Source organism: Leuciscus leuciscus (assembly GCF_965113295.1).
Source record: "Leuciscus leuciscus genome assembly, chromosome: 8".
NCBI classification, from domain to species: Eukaryota; Metazoa; Chordata; class Actinopteri; order Cypriniformes; family Leuciscidae; genus Leuciscus; species Leuciscus leuciscus.
Window position 1 is genome coordinate 26,266,571 of NC_138732.1, and position 17,705 is coordinate 26,284,275.

Genomic DNA, 17,705 nt, shown 5'->3' on the forward strand with positions numbered 1-17,705 from the left:
TTTCTTGACAGTTCAACTTGGAACAGCTTCTTCACCACCAATGACAATGAACTCGTGAATGTTTTTCCTGTGAAATATTGTTAAATAAAATAAAATAGAGAGACGTACACTGTGCAAGTTCTATGCAGTTTGCAGCATTAGTCTGTCACATTTAATGGCCTACACATTTGTCATATAGATAAAATCAATGCATACCATGCTCTGCCATCACTGCCTATGCAACTTTGTTATCACACAGCTGTGTTACCGTATTCCATTAGACTTACCACTTTAACACTGCAACCAACCAGGGATTCAAGTCAGATTTCTGAAGTTCTGCATTCTAATCAGCAAAGAAATGTTCAGGCATATAGTTTAATAGTTTAGTTTGACAACATCAGTGGTGTCACATAGCTAATCTCAGACCAAACGTGGTTAGTTAAGTGATGGGATGTGCTTTTAGAAGCCACTAATCAATATGGTTTAAACTTGAAAAAAAAAATATAATAATAACCTTGTCAATAGCACATTGATTGGATGATATATAAGTTTAATATTTTGGCTTTTAAAAATAAAGGTTCTTTATTGGCATCTATGGTTCCACGAAGAACCTTAAAAATCCATAGAACCTTTCCATTGCACAAAAGGTCTTTATAGGAGGTATTTCAATGATTAAAAGGTTCTTTACACTAAGAGAAATTTATATTTTAAGAACTGTTAACTGGTTCTTTAGGGACCCTAAAATGGTTCCTCTAAGGCATTGTTTAAGCCTAAAAGTTTACGCAAGCCACTTTATTAAGAATCATATTTCTGTGTGAGTGCAGATTATGCATGTGGTGTCAGACAGTGAGAGAGGCACTGAGCGTAACAGTGAGAAACAGTCGGCTGGTGGAGAAAGGCTAAACTTTAAGCTGTCGGCTACAATTCTACAGTTTGATTATGGCTTTAAACTGTATATTTCAGTAAGCCTGAGCATGAAGCTATGAAAACCTGAACCATAAATGCTCAATTGCAGGTCTAGGTCCATGTCAGTGCTGATAATGGCATTATTCTGTTAACAACAAGGTCAGAATTAGCATATGTCAGTCATGGCCTGAGCTAATGGACATTGATAGAGTTCCTAATTTACAAGCTCTCTGAGCATGAATCGATCTTCACCTTGGCTAAACTGCCAGCCTTTCACTTCCCTTGAGTGACAGTGGAATTACCTACGGAACTGGAGCTAAGTCCTCTATTCACAAGTTCACATAATGTATATGTAGGATTTGAAAAAGGTAGACAGATCTTGATTGATGTTCAAAATAGGGAATCAGATTTGGGACTTGACTCAAGCTCAATGGAACTATGGAAAATAAAAAAGAACTTTGGACGGAGGATGGATGCTGGATTAATAGAGCGTAACAGTTGGCTTCAGGAAGTAAAAATACCCTTTTTTAATGATAAATCCAGGAAAATTTTATTGAATATCGTATTGCATTTTGGCATGTCACATTACAGTAAAGTAAAATGGTTTGTGATCACCGTTTCATGATATGAATAATTTTTTGTAATAGTGCAAAAAAATCCCATATCTATTTGTCTCTCTATCTATCTATCTATCTATCTATCTATCTATCTATCTATCTATCTATCTATCTATCTATCTATCTATCTATCTATCTATCTATCCATATGGGAGTTTTTCGCAATATTATTAAAAATAGTGAATAATTAGTTGTGTAAGTTGTATCATTCACAATGATGAGCAGTAAAATGTTACATATCCAGTATTGTCTTTTTTCCTGATATTTAAATACTTTTAGGTTTCAAATCATAATGTTATAATGTGATTCAGAGCTGGTCGGGTTGGCTCAAGGTTTAGAATTATTTACTGAACAATTACCTGAAATGCAGTGAAAATGAATAGGAATACTTCCAGAACCAAGGCTACATATAAAAGTATCACTCTTCAAAGAAAAAGTTCTATTTAGAAACTTAAAGGGTTTACATCAGACACTTCATATCCTCCTGAGACCCAGAAAGAAAATAGTTTTTGAATTTAGTTTCTTTTCATGTAATCACATTGTTTAGAGCATAAGAAACAAATGGTAAAAAACTATTTGGAGGGTAAATTATATTTTATTATTATGTTATGCTATGTCCTCTGTAGTGAACATAAGGACTCGGTTGTTTAAAAAATAAAATGACATGAAATTATATGTATAGGCAAAAACAATGGGATTTTTTTTTTTTTTAAATCACCAATAAATGTTGGGGTTTCAGGATTTATTTTAACAAAAATGTGTATAAAGATGATTCTCAACTATGTTATGAAAGATATAATGGAATGAATTGATACAGCATTTTACTTGCAATATGTGGGTAAAATGGCCATAAATTAATATTCCCATTCAATGCAATGAATCTATACACTGTATCTAATGTGTACAATAATGTGTTCTTGGAGCAATATTTACTGAAAAAAGAAGTGTAATAATTGGAGTAATAATCAGCAACATTTTAATAATAATATCTAATATTTCATAGGAATATTGATGTATAACTTATTTCCATATTCACTTGTTGTGTCTCCCAAAATGCCTGATAACATGATTTAAGTCCTGATGTCCTCAACAGTGGACATCTATAAAATCAACGTCCTGTTTTGTAACAGAAAGTAATTATTTGATTTGAAACCCCATAACGTTTTCCTGAGATGTTGGTTAATGAAATACAAGTAGTCTGATTTAAATTATAATTACAATATATTATCATATTTCCATAAGAGTGCTACATTTGATCACTAAATTAATGTCAAGGATAAGTTGTTTTCATGGTGAAACCTCCAAACATTTGGAATCTCTGAAAAGTCCTGAATGTGCTCTTTACAGGACACCCAGGTTGTGACATGTGACATGTGAGAAATTCACTAAAATATAATGTCCACTACAGTGGACAAAAATATATTCCTGGGTCCCAGGAGGATAAAGAACCTCATCATGGGATCATTTTATGAATTTATTTATAATTAATTAATTTTGTTTTAATTCATTTAGTTTAATAAAATGTTATGAATTAAACAATTCACAAACATACTTTATGTTTAAAAATGGAAATAAACATGAAAGTCATAAATAGTTATTTAAAATTGAGTCAAGAGCATTCAATATATATATAAATGCCCTGCTTCTATACAGAAGTAGATTTTTGTTTTTAATTGGTGGGATGATTTCAACACACTATTTATTAATATTTATTAGGAACTTAAGTGATCAGTCACTTAACTGCTTGATGTTTCAAGGAATTTAACAACAGCTTGGCATGTTTTAGACTTTGGAATGACAGAGGGATATTGAATAATTCATAATAGACAAACCAGAAGGTGCATATATAAGAGATGCCAAAAAAAAAAAAAAATAGCTAATAGAAAAAAAGATTATTTTTAATTAAATGTTATATGCTCTTCTATTAACTCTTAAATCAGTGTTCAAATCTATAATATAATCAGCCAATGATCAGCAATCCAGAAAATACCCTATTTTTGTCAGTTTTCACACTGCCATATTAAAGGACAATAAAATTGTTTCAAAGCTATGGTCATGTTTCATGTGGTTTCATCTGTGAATTCATTTTTCAAAGCTTTCATCTGTGAATCAATTTTTCAAAACATGCAAATGCACTTGTTATAATGCCACACATCCTCTCATTCATATCACACACACGCAGAGACACACGCATACACAAAAGACAGTCTACCTGAAAATCTAATTATATTAACAGGAACACAGAGACATTCTTTGCACACATCCAATCTGCTAAAACACACGGCTATTCAATCAACTAAGGCTACAAATTTGAGGTCCCTGACAACACATTGCATCCTTTATAAGGGAACAGAGTTTATATATCAATGTTATATTGGATGTAAGAGAGTGACTGTACTCTCTTAAGTGTGACATGTTCATATGCATTCATTATCATTTTATGATAAGATAATAATATCTTTGTTCTCATCTATTTAACTTCACACAACTACTTATTTCCTTAAATTCAAAGTGGTCTAAAAAGTGCAATGAACTTATTAGTAGCCCACAGGTTGTGACTTTGCCACCACTTTGATTTTAATATGGCAGCAATTAAAAGTTATAGCTTTAGTGGGTTGAAATCAAAACAGCCCATTTATAAATCATATTATTATGAGTAATGTTTGACTGTTAGGACAAATGCCAAGAAGCAGTAACCTTTCACACCTGAGCAAACACTTCATTAGCTGACTAATAAGGCATAATGTATTCATAAATCCAAATGAGAAGACAGCAGGTTATCGTGCTCATATTTATTCAGTTCAATTAATTCTCATTAATCAAACGAAAGTCTACTGCTATGAAGCCGGTGCTAAACGATAGTGCACATCAATGAACAGCCAATAAAATTAAAATAAATAAATAAGTAAATAAACTCTCAGCATTGTATCAGCTTTTCTGTGGCGGAACTTTGATGTTGGTAAGTACAGAATATAAAACGCGCATGCAGCACATCACCTACCGGCAAAGCTGAGATGAAGCAGGTAGATTCCCACAAGATCCATTTCTGCGCGTTTCTGACGAGAACTGGCTCGAAATGTCGCGAAGCGGTCTCTTTTATATTCTGAGGTTGCCGACGGAGGAAAGACGTCCTGTTTTCATATCAATTCAACACGTTAAAGACTCTTAAAACAGTCAAAAATGAGAGTAACGTCTACATGCAAGCCGCGCGCGCAACGCCGCCAAGTGCCAAACTGTCAATCAGGACGTCAGATAAAGCTTGAAATTAAATTAAAGCGCTATTGAAAGTTCTCCATCTGCTCCATAATCTCGTATTGACATTTGTTCCCTCCGAGGGTTAGAACACGAGTGAATGAAGAGTCAGATTTCATTGACTGAAGATCAAACTCTGAGCAGAGAGCGAGAGAGAGAGAGAGAGAGAGAGAGAGAGAGAGAGAGAGAGAGAGAGAGAGAGAGAGAGAGAGAGACTCTCTTTCTGAGTTTTTAGCTGAGCTGTGCCTCAAAACCTATAGAGCTGCATATTAATGGCACCAAACGAGTGTATATGTTAGATGAGTGCCCAAAAATTAGGCTGTCTATGTTCTGAGCCACGATCCTGCTGTTTGATTTCAGCTTTGAACTGTGAATTTCAGTGCTGAAATATATGCAAAAAAAAAATGGCACAATGGTAGTTATTTTTCCCTCCCTGCCTTCTAGAACTACAGATGCATTACACAGTGAATGAGCTGAAAGAGAGTCCCACACACTGACTGAAAGCCAAATGTTAAAGAAAACATTTAAAACACTTTTAAGGGGACCAAGTTAAATGTATTTAGGGGACAAGATCAGTCGATCAAAAACCTGTATTGATCGACCGTAAATGTCAATGTTTTGGGTGGGGGGGTGCGTCTGTGGTGGTTACTTATGGCCCTGGTTTATATTGGCAATCAAAGTGTGCCTTGGAGAACTGCTAACCTTCTTACCAAGGCTGTGGTGCTACGACTTGAAGCCATGGCCTTCAGTCTTAATGAATGCATACTAGTGCAAGCGTAAGCATTATAGAGCTCATTAAAATTGGGCATTATGACTCATAATCACAATCATGTATTGCATTTTTGCCAGGCATGTCATTATGACATGCTATTGTTACAGTTTTTACACAAACAGACAAACACAGACAGAATAATATATATGCTTGTTAAGGGGGGACCATGATATAGAAGGTGAAGAAAGACATGACTGAGCACCGGTCAGAAGGGGGTCACATAATCAATCCATCTCGTTCATTGCAGTCCGTTGGTTCACACGCGCTGATGACAGGACTGACTGCAGCTGTGAGCTCTCTGGAATGAGAGTGTGCTCTATTGTTTAAATTGAAGCTCTTTCAGGATCGGACTGGATATATGTGTCTTGACATGGGTGATGGTAGGCTTTTTTTAAATGAGGGAGAGAGATGTGGTAAAAAAGCACTGACAGTTTGAATCAATTATAAGAGGATTTCAAGGTAATAAACATAAAAAAGCAAACCTGCTGGTGTGTTTCTGCCGGAGGGAAGAAAAGCAATAAAATCAGTAGGAAAATGTTTTAAAGGGGACATATCATGCTAAATGCACTTTTTTAGCCCTTAAATGCATTTTGTTGTATATTTGGAGTGTTTAGAAGTACAGAAAAGATGAAATTATTCTCTTCAGGTGCTTCGTTGATATCTTTATATTCTGTTTTGGTCATATTTTTCAACCGGTTCAGATTTTTCTGTTATCTATGACGTTTTTTGAACTATCACGTCACAGTATTTGCAGCGGAACTGCCAAATAAGGACATTGACTTCCGGCCCAACACTTCGAGCAATCCGCCATTATTATTTCTCGCTGCAATTTTGTAGTCCAAGCTAAAGGATGCAGAAGTTACGAGAGGGTAAGTTAAAATGTTCGGTTGTTGGATGTAGTAACCCACACGCTTCATTACACCGTCTAATGTAGATGAACTGCCGCGCTTGTGACAGGAGCATGTTTAACTGAAAGAACGAGCAGAGAGAGAGACCCGGTCGCGCGCGCGCTCACTCTCTCTCTTCAGAGCCAGGCGAAAGTGTAAACAAGACATCACCGTCTCCAAACTAGACGCTGTCTTGCTCTCTCTCCCTCGGACATATTAATCAAAATAAATCGACACGGTGGTAAAAGGTCGGAAGACCAAAGTTTCATGTGTAAATACAGTACACACCATTGCGATACATCCATATGAAGACGTTGTTCTGCAGGTTCGTCGTCTTCATTTTCATCTCGCTCCGGCTCTGGCTCGAACATGTAAGGCTGGCTGGACAAGTCTTCCGTTGTTGACATTTTGTTAATAACGTGTGTATAAAAGTTTCTGTGCGCTAGATAATCCTATCTCTGCTACCAGACTACAAAAATGGCCGAACGGGGTGGAGTTGAACCGAGTGTCACCGCTACAACCTGGAGAGGGGGCGGGGTATGAAGTGTCTCAATATTATTTAAAGAGACCGCACCAAAACGAGTTGCTTTCAGAAGCACATTAGAAAAGGGGTAGAAAAGGGGCCTGTGGAGCTATAATAATGAGGAATTCAGACCCAAGCATTGCAGTTCCGCTTTATATAGACTACAAATGTATGATTTATATGTAAAAAGGAACAATTTAAAAGCATGATATGTCTCCTTTAATATTATGCTGCAGTGGCATGTAATACCATAAGCATTGTTGGACTGAAAACCCGACTTGACAAGTTGGCAGTTTCTAAATTTTTATACTGTGTGTGTGTGATAGAAAAGCAGGTTAAATGTAGACCACTGGGCTGCAGCTGCAAAATAAATGCAAAACATTTTAATATATTCAAAGCAAACAGGGCAAACATGCGAAACCAACTAACATCAAACATAAAACATTGGTTTTAAATATACCAACTTTTTAAGTTCTGTTGGTTTAAAAGCAAATCCTAATTTAAAAATGCATGAATAATGCACACAAAAAAAGAGAGTATATTTTTATGCATTTTATAAGCCGCGTCGCAAACTGCAGACCACTTTTGTCGTGTGACCAATACAAAAGTCTTTACTTTATGGCTGCATCCGAAATCGCATACTTCCGTATAGGGAGACCGGGGACAGTTGCAACAGGGGATGGTTGCAACATGTCATTTTTCTCCAATCAGAAACAAGCTAGAGTGATGACACTCATACTGCACATGCACAGTTAGACCCTCCCCCCACCAAGAAGACAGTAGACATATTCAACATCTGCTGCTGCATTTATTGAACAAAACTTGTTTTGGAGGTATGAAAGTACATTTTTTCATGAGATATATTTTTGTCATACTGTCCTGAAATTTTGTATGAATTAATCAAAACTTACTTCGTTTGAATTATTGTTTTGTTGACTTCTAAGTGACATGGTTAGCATGTGTCAAAGTCAGTGTGTCTAGCAGGCATATGATGTTCTGTCATGGCTGATAGGGTTGGGGACGGTTGCAACAAGTTATAAATTGCATGTTTAATAAAGGTTTGTTGCATTGCAAATTGTTCAATTCTTCCTGTCTGACACTGAAATATGGAGAGATTGAATAGCATCTGTAACACCTGCACACTGAATCTATGTAGGCCTATGTTCTACACATGAACAAACAAAACTCAATAACTGTTATTTGATAAATATGACTAAATAAATAAATAATAGGCTACAATAATATTATTGAAATAAATAATACTATAATATTATAGAAGGCCTAAAACAGTTAATATTTTCAGAATTCTTTGCTCATTGAGACAAAAAGCTTAAGTTAATTAATGAAATTTAAGGTATTTTTAACATGTTGCAACCGTCCCTGGGTTGTGTTGCAACTGTCCCCTGGGTCGGGGTCAGTTGCAACATCTGACTTCTTCCATTCAAATAAATACTGTGAACGATATGTCATATATAATCATCTTTAAATGGTATGGGTAATTAGCAGACAGATGCAAGTTTAATATATACAAATTTGGTTGGTCTCTCTAGTCCAAATAGTCTCTGAGTAATTGAGAGAAATGCAAAAAGTGTTGCAACTGTCCCCGGTCTCCCCTACTATACAGTAGGTGAAAAACAGTATGTGACAAAAGAAGTATATCCGAATTCACAGTACTCAAAAAAGACTTCCCAAAAAGTATCCAGATGACCTACTACTTCAGGCAAGATTCTGAAGTGTGCATATGATGGACACTTTACTATCCCATCAGGCCACAGGAAAGGATTTGTGAATGCTAGTGAAGCGACGCAATTGACGCTGGTAGGTCACATGACAATGACAACATGGTAAATGTCCTGATTACATTCAAACTTCACACATTCATACTATATAGAACATACTTTTTTAGCGGCTGTGAAGTAATACTTTTCAAAATAAGCACCTACTCAAGAGAGTATGCGATTTCGGACGCAGCCCATTACTCAGTGTCACATGATCCTTCAGAAATGGAATGGAATTTGTTCAAAAACTTGCACTTTGAATCAAAAGTTTGTGTATTCAGTGTGATGAACGGCCAAAACGCATACGTTTTTCAATCAAGGATCTTTTCTATCAAGAGTTTAAAAATGAAATAAAAAATCTTAAATGTTTTACAACCTTAAAATAACGTGCAGCAAAACTTTGGAATGGGATAGAGAATTATTAAATAGTTCTGTATAAAAAGTGACACAGCTTACCCCACTCTTCTCTAATTGGTTTAAATTCTCTGAAAGCACAAATCTGCGAGTAAAGCAGACGGCTCTTTTGGTGGGTCTGTTTTTTTTTTTTTTTTAGTGCAGTGAGGATCATGTACCTCTGTTACCCCTTTTCCACCAACAAGAACCGGGTGCTGGTTCAGAGCTAGAGCTATTGCCATTTCGGAGTTGGTTCTACTGACGAGCTTACTAAGAACCGGTTTGCGTTTCCACCGGCCAGAGAGCCACAACAGAGCTATATCTTACGTCACTGCATACGTTTCATGTTGCCCAGCAACGCTAGAGCGCAAGGCAGCGCCAAACACAAATACACCAGACTTGTTCGTGATGCATCGGCTTCTCGCAGAACGATCAGCACATGAAATCAAAGCACTACGAAAGCGATCAAAAAGCACAAGGAGTCGTATGATCTCCAAACACTCCCGCAGCTCTGATCGGTCCACGCTGCTCCGATGCATCTCGAACAAGGCATCAACAATAATAGACGTTGCGTTACTATGGATGCTCATGGGTTTGCGAAAATAAATCGGCATCCAAACACGGCGAATCCAACGCGTTCGTGCAGCTCGCCGTAACTTACATAGACGGATATTATAATCGAGCTGCTATTAGCTCGACTAGCTGCTATTTAAAAATGGCGGTCACAAGTTTCTCTTCAGTCTTGTTGGCCACGGTAACCCCGCCCCCAGCCTCTGACGCAAGCGGTTCTTTCTTGGCTCCGTTCTAGACCCTGCAATGATTTGGTGCTACTTAAGAACCAGTTTTACTGGTTCGGAGCTGGTGCTTTGGCGGTGGAAAAACAAAGAACCGATTTGAAACTAGGCTCTGGCTCCGAACCAGCACCAGCTCTGCCTTGGTGGAAAAGGGGTATGTGTGGTCTTTGTCTCTTTCTTCCCTGAGCTCTGACTTCCCTGACCCGTGCCACGACCACATAGGGTGCCGCAAAAGAAAGAATAAACAGATGAGCGCTGCGCTGAGCATCACACGGCCTGATAAGAGACACTCCGTCTGCTCAGAGCTTTCTGCTTTGTGATAGATAATTAATCGTCTACATCTCTGTGATGTTGGCGCAGAGTCGCAGACCTCCTGTTCTACATAGGCAGGTGTGAAAGAAGACTGAGTCTGGACTAATGTGAGACTTACATTATGCCAACTACTCTCATTCTGTCTACTCTGCTTTAAAATACAAGGTGCCAGCTGGTGTGATACAATGTGTTATAACAGAACTGGCAATGGCATTGGAGTCAATTCCAAATGTCATTTTTTAACCTTTTTTGGGGGAACAAGTATAATTGAAATCTATTATTTTACTCAATATTTGTCTGTGCTGTGTCTATTTAAGCTTATTAGAGTATCATGCTGTTAGCTTAACAACATGCTAACTTAAAGAAGGGCAGTTGTTGCCTAATGGTTAGAGAGTCAGACTTGTAACCCAAAGGTCGCAGGTTCGAGTTTCAGTACCGGCAGGAAATGTAGGTTGGGGAGTGAATGAACATCGCTCTCTTCCACTCTCTTTACCCATAACTGAAGTGCGTTTGAGCAAGATAACAAACCCCGAATTGCTCACCAGGCACAGCAGCAAAAACATGGCTGTGTGCACGTGGATGGGTGAAATACAGAGCACAAATCCAAGTATGGGACACCATACTTGGCTACATGTCCCGTCACTTTCATTTTTCACTTTTTTATTTTCACTTTAAACACTATTGAATTCAATTGCGAGTCAAGTCTCCCGTGGAGAGTGCTACAGTATTTGTGTGGTTCATGGAGTTGCTGCCCACGTAGAGTGTCCCAAATCAGTCATATGAGGTTGTCGTCAATACAGGCATTAACAAATATTTTATATACACAAAGACGGTGCACTCATGTTACAAAGAATGGGAGAAAGTGCAACGCGCAATATGGCGGAATAAGTCCCACCTTCTATATAAAAGACTTGCAAGAGTTGCAACTATGGTAGCTGAGAAGGCCATTCTTTGTGTTCTTTTTGAAAAAAATTCGGAGCCTGATGAAATTGGTATAAATACGTGTTTAATAAGTACGCTCGATTTTAAAGTCACTGCCTTTGCCGTCCAGAATAAACGAGAACATCCCAATCGAATTTGTGGAAACTGTGGTTCCTAATTATTGTGATCCAACATTTGCCTCGCATTTCAGAATGAAAATACAAACATGTCTTCTAATATCTTCAATTGTTGCGTATATCGAGCTGCAGCGGACACATTTGTAAACGACTTTACTTGGACCCATTGTGCGAGCTGTCTAAAAAAAGAGACAAAAATTTACAAATAATAATCCTTCTGCCAAGCAATGTAGATTTTCAGCAATGGTTGCCAATTAATACTGATGTAGTGAGGTCACAAGTGTGTGTTTATACAGTATTTTACAACAGATTTGAACGCAGCTCAGCCAATCAAAATCAAGGAGCGGATCTATCCGTTTCATAAAGATAAGTGTTTTCACCACGTTTCAAATCGACTCATGTATCATCTAGAATTCTAAGCTTCCCACTTGTAAATACAACTTTGTTCAGTCATTCATGTGCTCAGAAATTGTAATTACGATATTTCCGACAACTCTACTTGAAGGGCTCACAGGCTTCTCTTCCTGTCCCCTGACAGTGATGTAATTTCACTGGATCATTTACAGGCACCCTGGGGCCTCTCACACCGTCTGAGGAAATATAAAGCACATTTTCGTCAGAACTCAATGGAGCCACTGATAGTTTGAGACGTATATTGAGCATAATCAGTATGCACTTCTTGAATCCTTTACTGTCTATTTGATTATTTTTCAAACAAATGTTTTCACCCTCATTTATTTGTTATTCTTATCACGTGCTAAACGTGAATTTCATTCATTTTTAACGCGTGGCATGCAGCACTATCACTGAGCTTGTTAAAGTGCCTTTAAGGTAAAAAAATGGAACAATTGTTTCCTTTCAGGCTCTACTTTAGCTATAAAGCCATGAGATTTATTTCTGAATTTTAACAGTGTAAAGCTGGCTGAGATGTGCTATAGAAGGAGGGCATTAAACACCTGCCACAAGCAAGGATTGTTTCAATTCCAAGAGATTCCAAGCTGGGATTGCCGTATACGTAATCAACCTCTCTCTTTCCACCACACAACAGATGGCTCAAGTCATACCCACCGTGTGGGAGGAATAGGTTATTATACATTGGTCCTGTGCGTCCTTAAATATAGCCTCCCTTACAAACCCACATACTCACAAACATGCTTTCACAAACAAACATATTTTCACATGGCATTTCATATCATTTATTAATTTTAATATATTGGATATAATATTGAACTCAAATTTGATTTTTTTTTTTATTTATTCAGCGACCATAGAGGTGATATTTTTATATAATTTTCACCACTTTGGTTTGAGTCGATGTTGGGATTTTTGTCATGTCTCCGGATGCTGCAATAACAACTAGCATTAAAAACTGGCAATTTACGAAGAAAGTGTTTCATCCATTTCCCCCCCTTAAAGCAAAACATGTTTGATTTGGGAACATTATTTTAATTGGCAATATTGTATTGTGTTTTTGTGTCCTTAACATCCATCCTGTTAGTCTGTACATTTCCTTTAACCAACAAAGGCCAAATATTAAATTACATCATACTACAGTGACGTTATTTTGGTGGGAAGCAAATACAACAGTAAGCAATTCATTTTTATGTTTGTTTTTGTTTTTTGGTAGTTTGGTCATCTCACTCCAAAACATACCATCCTGAGAAATAATTTTTCAAAGTAAATAAAACATAAATTACATTGTTTCAAAGTAAATCCAACACCATTGTTTCACTGTAATTTATTAATTACAACATTTGTTGTTCAAGATCATATTTGATGTGTTACTTTTTATATTTTTGCTGTTTTGTTCATTTGTTTCCCGTTTAAAATGAGCTGGAAATCCTATAATAGATGGAAACCAATCGCATAGTGTGATAATATGCCCCATTCAAAATGTGCTCAACAAACTGCATCTATTTTCCCAGTGCTGTAACAGTGAAAATGTTCAAAGCTTTTCCATAGCCAAGACTTCAAGGCATGTATCTATAAAGAAAGTGAGTGACTATATAAAAATAAGCCTACCCTGAGAAATATTTCACTGGAGTAAAAAGTGTGACAATTAGCCCCGGTGTCTCCCATCTATAGATGCCTCAAGGAGCCTCGCATGTTGTTCCTCTAAAGCTGCCCTCTTTCCTCTGATGGCTGCTAAAGTTTCACCCATTATCACCCCTTTAATGAAAGATTAGTCACGTCCCAGTGAAATACCAGATGGATCGGATTCCCATCCGTGTGTCGGGTGCTAGATTCATAAAATAGTTTGGTTTTATAGCAGGGCTCTCACTGTCTCTTCGGCTCTTTACAGGGGGTGAAAAGGTTGCTTTCTAACATTTATCACTGATCTCACCAACACCCCTGGTGGCCAAAAATAATCAGATGGCACCTGAGTCAACAGCCAAGGATTTTAAAGTCCATAAGTTATCAGATGTGTTTCAGCAGCGTGTGGGAAAACAGCAGGGAAGGGCCTGCTAGAGCCAGTCTCATGAGGCACAGTTTCCTGAAACAGGACTGACCGCAGGACATCTCATTGGATCCTGTGGAACGACTGACCTGACATGGTTCACAGCTGTGACGGGTAGTTGCGGGCTTTCTACCAGTGCACTTAATTACACAAATTAGGGGAAACCAGTTTGCAGGGCAAAAGGTCCAGGAGGTTGGGAAAGGAGGGGTTGAGAATAAAGCCTAGGGTGCAAAATAAACACTGGAACAATAATACAGGAACAGTCTGTTTTCTTTGCGAGTTAATTGAAATAGCAAAATCCGCTAGTATTCAAATCACAACAAATATTAGCATGACCGCTGTGTGCTCAGTTGGGCTTTGTAGTCTTATTGTAATGCTTGAAGACATTTCAGAGTGATTTCTTTCTCTCTCTTTTTTTTTTTTCGTTTCCGCTCACCATTTTTAATAGACTTGATAACTGACAAAATACTTTCCACTGATGTTGGTTTAAGAAGAAAGATAACATTTGCATTTTATAATGAGTCTGCCATCCTGGAGTGTGAGCAAAAGGTCATTTTGTCAGCTCCTCAAACCCTCTGTGTGCAAAACATTCACTACATGAGAGGTTGACTACTTGGTTTTTGGCAGTGTATCATCAAACATTCAGCAAAAATTGCATGGACATCTTCATGGATACACACCACAGGGGTTTTACTTTACCTTGAAGCCAGTGAGGGCATCATGGCTGAATAATGCATTATTCTCAACATTTTACATGCTGCTTTTACACTCCAATATGTGTTTTATCATTCCAAATGCGTATATTTAGTCTTCCGTGACCGGACCCATTAAATATCAAGGCAGCCATTAAAATGTCTGTGTGTCTACGGAGATAGATGGGCAGCCATGAACGGATGTGAGTTTAAGTGAAACCTCTTAAGCACAGGAGGAATAAGCACTGTCCACAAAATTTGTTAATGGTGTTTTGGTTTGCAAAAGCAAGTAGATTTAAAAAAACAAGAACGGTAGTTTGTGCAGGTGAGTCAATATCTAAAAAGACAGAGGCCGGACGGCAGCTGGACGGAGGGTGTTGGTCTGTGTGCGTGTTGAGTTTGTACCGCCGTGCCCTGCAGAAACCTCATTGTTAAACTATTCACACTGTTGGCTATGAGACATAATAAATAATGAGGAGCATTTGCTTGTGGTGTCTGTCCTGCACCTCGTCAATAAGTAGCCTAACTGTTAAAAGTATCTGTCTCTAGAACTGCACCACTTCTTTGGGATTGACAACTATGACTCTCATATTGTCCTGAGCAGCTTGGATACCGTCTCTATGAATGAAACCCTTTTCCAGTCTCCTGTTAACCCTGAATTACAGCAACAGTGACTAAAATAAATATGAAGAATGATGAAAGTTAAATGAAATCAAAGGTGTGAGTCCATCCGTCAAAACTTAATTAACCAGCACCGGCTTCAAATGTTTTTTTGGTTGGTTTTTTTTTTTTTGGTTGGAGATTGTGTATAAAGCATGGCTTTTGGGTCACTGCCAGATCGCAAAACTAGTGGAAGAAAATGGATCCGATGACACTCTGAGTTCTCTGAGTTACCAGAAACCTTTCACCTTTAATATCTAATTATTTCCTCTCAATGGAATAATGAAAGTAAATTATTCTGAAAAGGCAGCATAATGGACAGGATAATGTTCAGTTCACACTACAGAATAATAAAATAATCTAAATATAAAAAAGTCCTCAAGCCATACAGTTTGTGAATGCATTAAATTGCCATTTCTGAGGTGCAATTACTTAAATTGTTAAAAGCCAAATTAACTACAATAAAAAAAAATAAAAAAAATAACATCATGAATTATAGTGAATTATACATTAGTTTAGAATTACATGATTATACACTACAGTTCAAAAGTTTGGGTTGATAAGATTTTTTTATGTTTTTGAAAGAAGTCTCTTATGCTCACCAAGGCTGCATTTATCTGATCAAATATGCAGTAAAAGTATTGTAAAATATTATTATTGTCCACTGGAGACAAGTTGCAGAACCCAAGTGCAGCTTATTTAATATCCAAAAACAGCACAGGCACCAGTGGTTACAGGGAAACAATACTTGACAAAGTAACAAGGCAAACATGAGGGCTTAAATATGCAAGGACTAATGACAAGACAAGGGACACCTGTGCACAATGATACAATGAATCAATAAGAACATGACACATAAGACAAGGGGACACATGGCAGGATCACATGACTAGAACAGGGGATCACATGACAGACATGAAACAAGAACATGAAACAAAACCAAGACAAGACAAGACAAGACAAGACAATTATATTGTTTTCTATTTTAATGTATTTTAAAATGTAATTTATTCCTGTAAAGCAAAGCTGAATTTGCAGCATCATTACTCCAGTCTTCAGTGTCACATGATCCTTCAGAAATCATTCTAATATGATGATTTGCTACATTGTGATTTAATCCATCTTTGCTACAAAAAAAATATATATATATATATATATATATATATATATTCTTTAAACTTACAAAATACTTTAAGTCTGTTTTGTTTGAGCTTGAGCCTTACATCTTTTAAGAACGGATTTATTGGCTCATATTTCATAATTTTAAAAATATATATTTTTTTTTAATCTGAAACATAATGGTTTCACGCCACCCCACATGCCATATCTTATTCTCTTTTCATGAGATCAACGTCTATGTGTCAATGACATGAGGTCAAGTGTCTGATGTAGTAAGTGTTGCTTTGATCTATTGTGCCAAGTATTCATACAGTAGTAAAGATAATGGACTCAGACTCAGAAACCATCCAAAAGTTGGAAAACCAGTTCTTTCATTCTACTGTTAAACATTTCAGGGGTGGATTCCTTTAAACCACAGAGGGCCATTTGATTCAGCTGAGTCATTTGAGAACTGTTTGTCCAGCTTTTCAAAGCAGCATAGCAGTACGAGGCTTACAAAATCGTATTATTTCCCTGTAAAACATGACCGCCAGAACTCCCGCAGATGGGAATGGATTGGAGAGATTCACATCTGGTCCCTGAATCCGGCAGGTTTTGACCCCATCTAGCCATCCATATAGAGATAGAGAAAATGTTACATTGAAGGACTGGTTCTTTTATGTAAGGGATAGTTTACCCAGTGACCATCTTTTATTCACCCTCATGTTGTTCTAAACCTGCATAACTTTATTTCTTTTCAAGGTTCTAAAATGATTCACTCTTTTGGGATCTTTTCAATATACTTGTTGATCCAGTTCACAAAAAACAGATTCACTGACAAATTGGACTGACCATTATCAAGTTCAATTCACTGGAGGGAAATATTTTTAAGGGAATAATGAAACTGTACACTGTAAAAAAAACTGTAGAAATGCTACAGTTAACCCTTTCACACGTAAGTTTAAAATATTCTGACTGACCCCCCAGCGTGAGTTTTTCAAGGCGACCGTTATTTAGAATGTGTCACTTTATGGTTTCCAAGGTGACGCGTCATTGCTTGTCACGTGACACACCGCAGCAACAACAGAGCTGAATGAATGATGATCTGCTTTTATGTCATTTTTCCTTTTTTATTCAAAATATTCACAAATTTGTTAGATATGGCATGAAATATCTGATATTCCGGTTGTCAAATATATGCAAGTGGAAGTGTTTTGTTGTTTAAACACATTTATAACGATCGCGTTAGTTCAGCTGTATTCGCGATGGGCGCCGCCATCTTAGTTTGTGCCGCAGACGCGCAGTTCAGAGAATCGGATCTGTTGGATTTACAACACGTTAATTCATCCACTTCTCCCGAAATACATACAAGTAAGTGGCAGGTCAACTGGGAGAAGAATAGAGTAAGCTTTAAAGTTACTTACACAATGTGTATCTGATATGAATAAAACTAATTATAATGGAAAGGATTATTATTGCCTCTTCCTTTGACATCAGTGTGTATTTTACGAACTCTAATGTATTGT

General features: G+C 37.2%; 1 protein-coding gene and 1 long non-coding RNA gene across 2 annotated transcripts in view; one reads left to right on the top strand and one right to left on the bottom strand.

Moving 5' to 3' along the window:
- Positions 1–4,865, bottom strand: part of gfra4b (GDNF family receptor alpha 4b) — a 64,178-nt gene extending 59,313 nt beyond the window's left edge. The window contains exon 1 of the mRNA XM_082177748.1: positions 4,504–4,865. Within this exon, the coding sequence (XP_082033874.1) occupies positions 4,504–4,546 (43 nt within the window). The 5' untranslated portion in view covers positions 4,547–4,865. The remainder of the gene's footprint in view (positions 1–4,503) is intronic.
- LOC309504606 overlaps positions 1–17,705 on the top strand; it is a 384,924-nt gene that overhangs the window by 241,565 nt on the left and 125,654 nt on the right. The gene's annotated exons all lie outside the window — the stretch shown is intronic.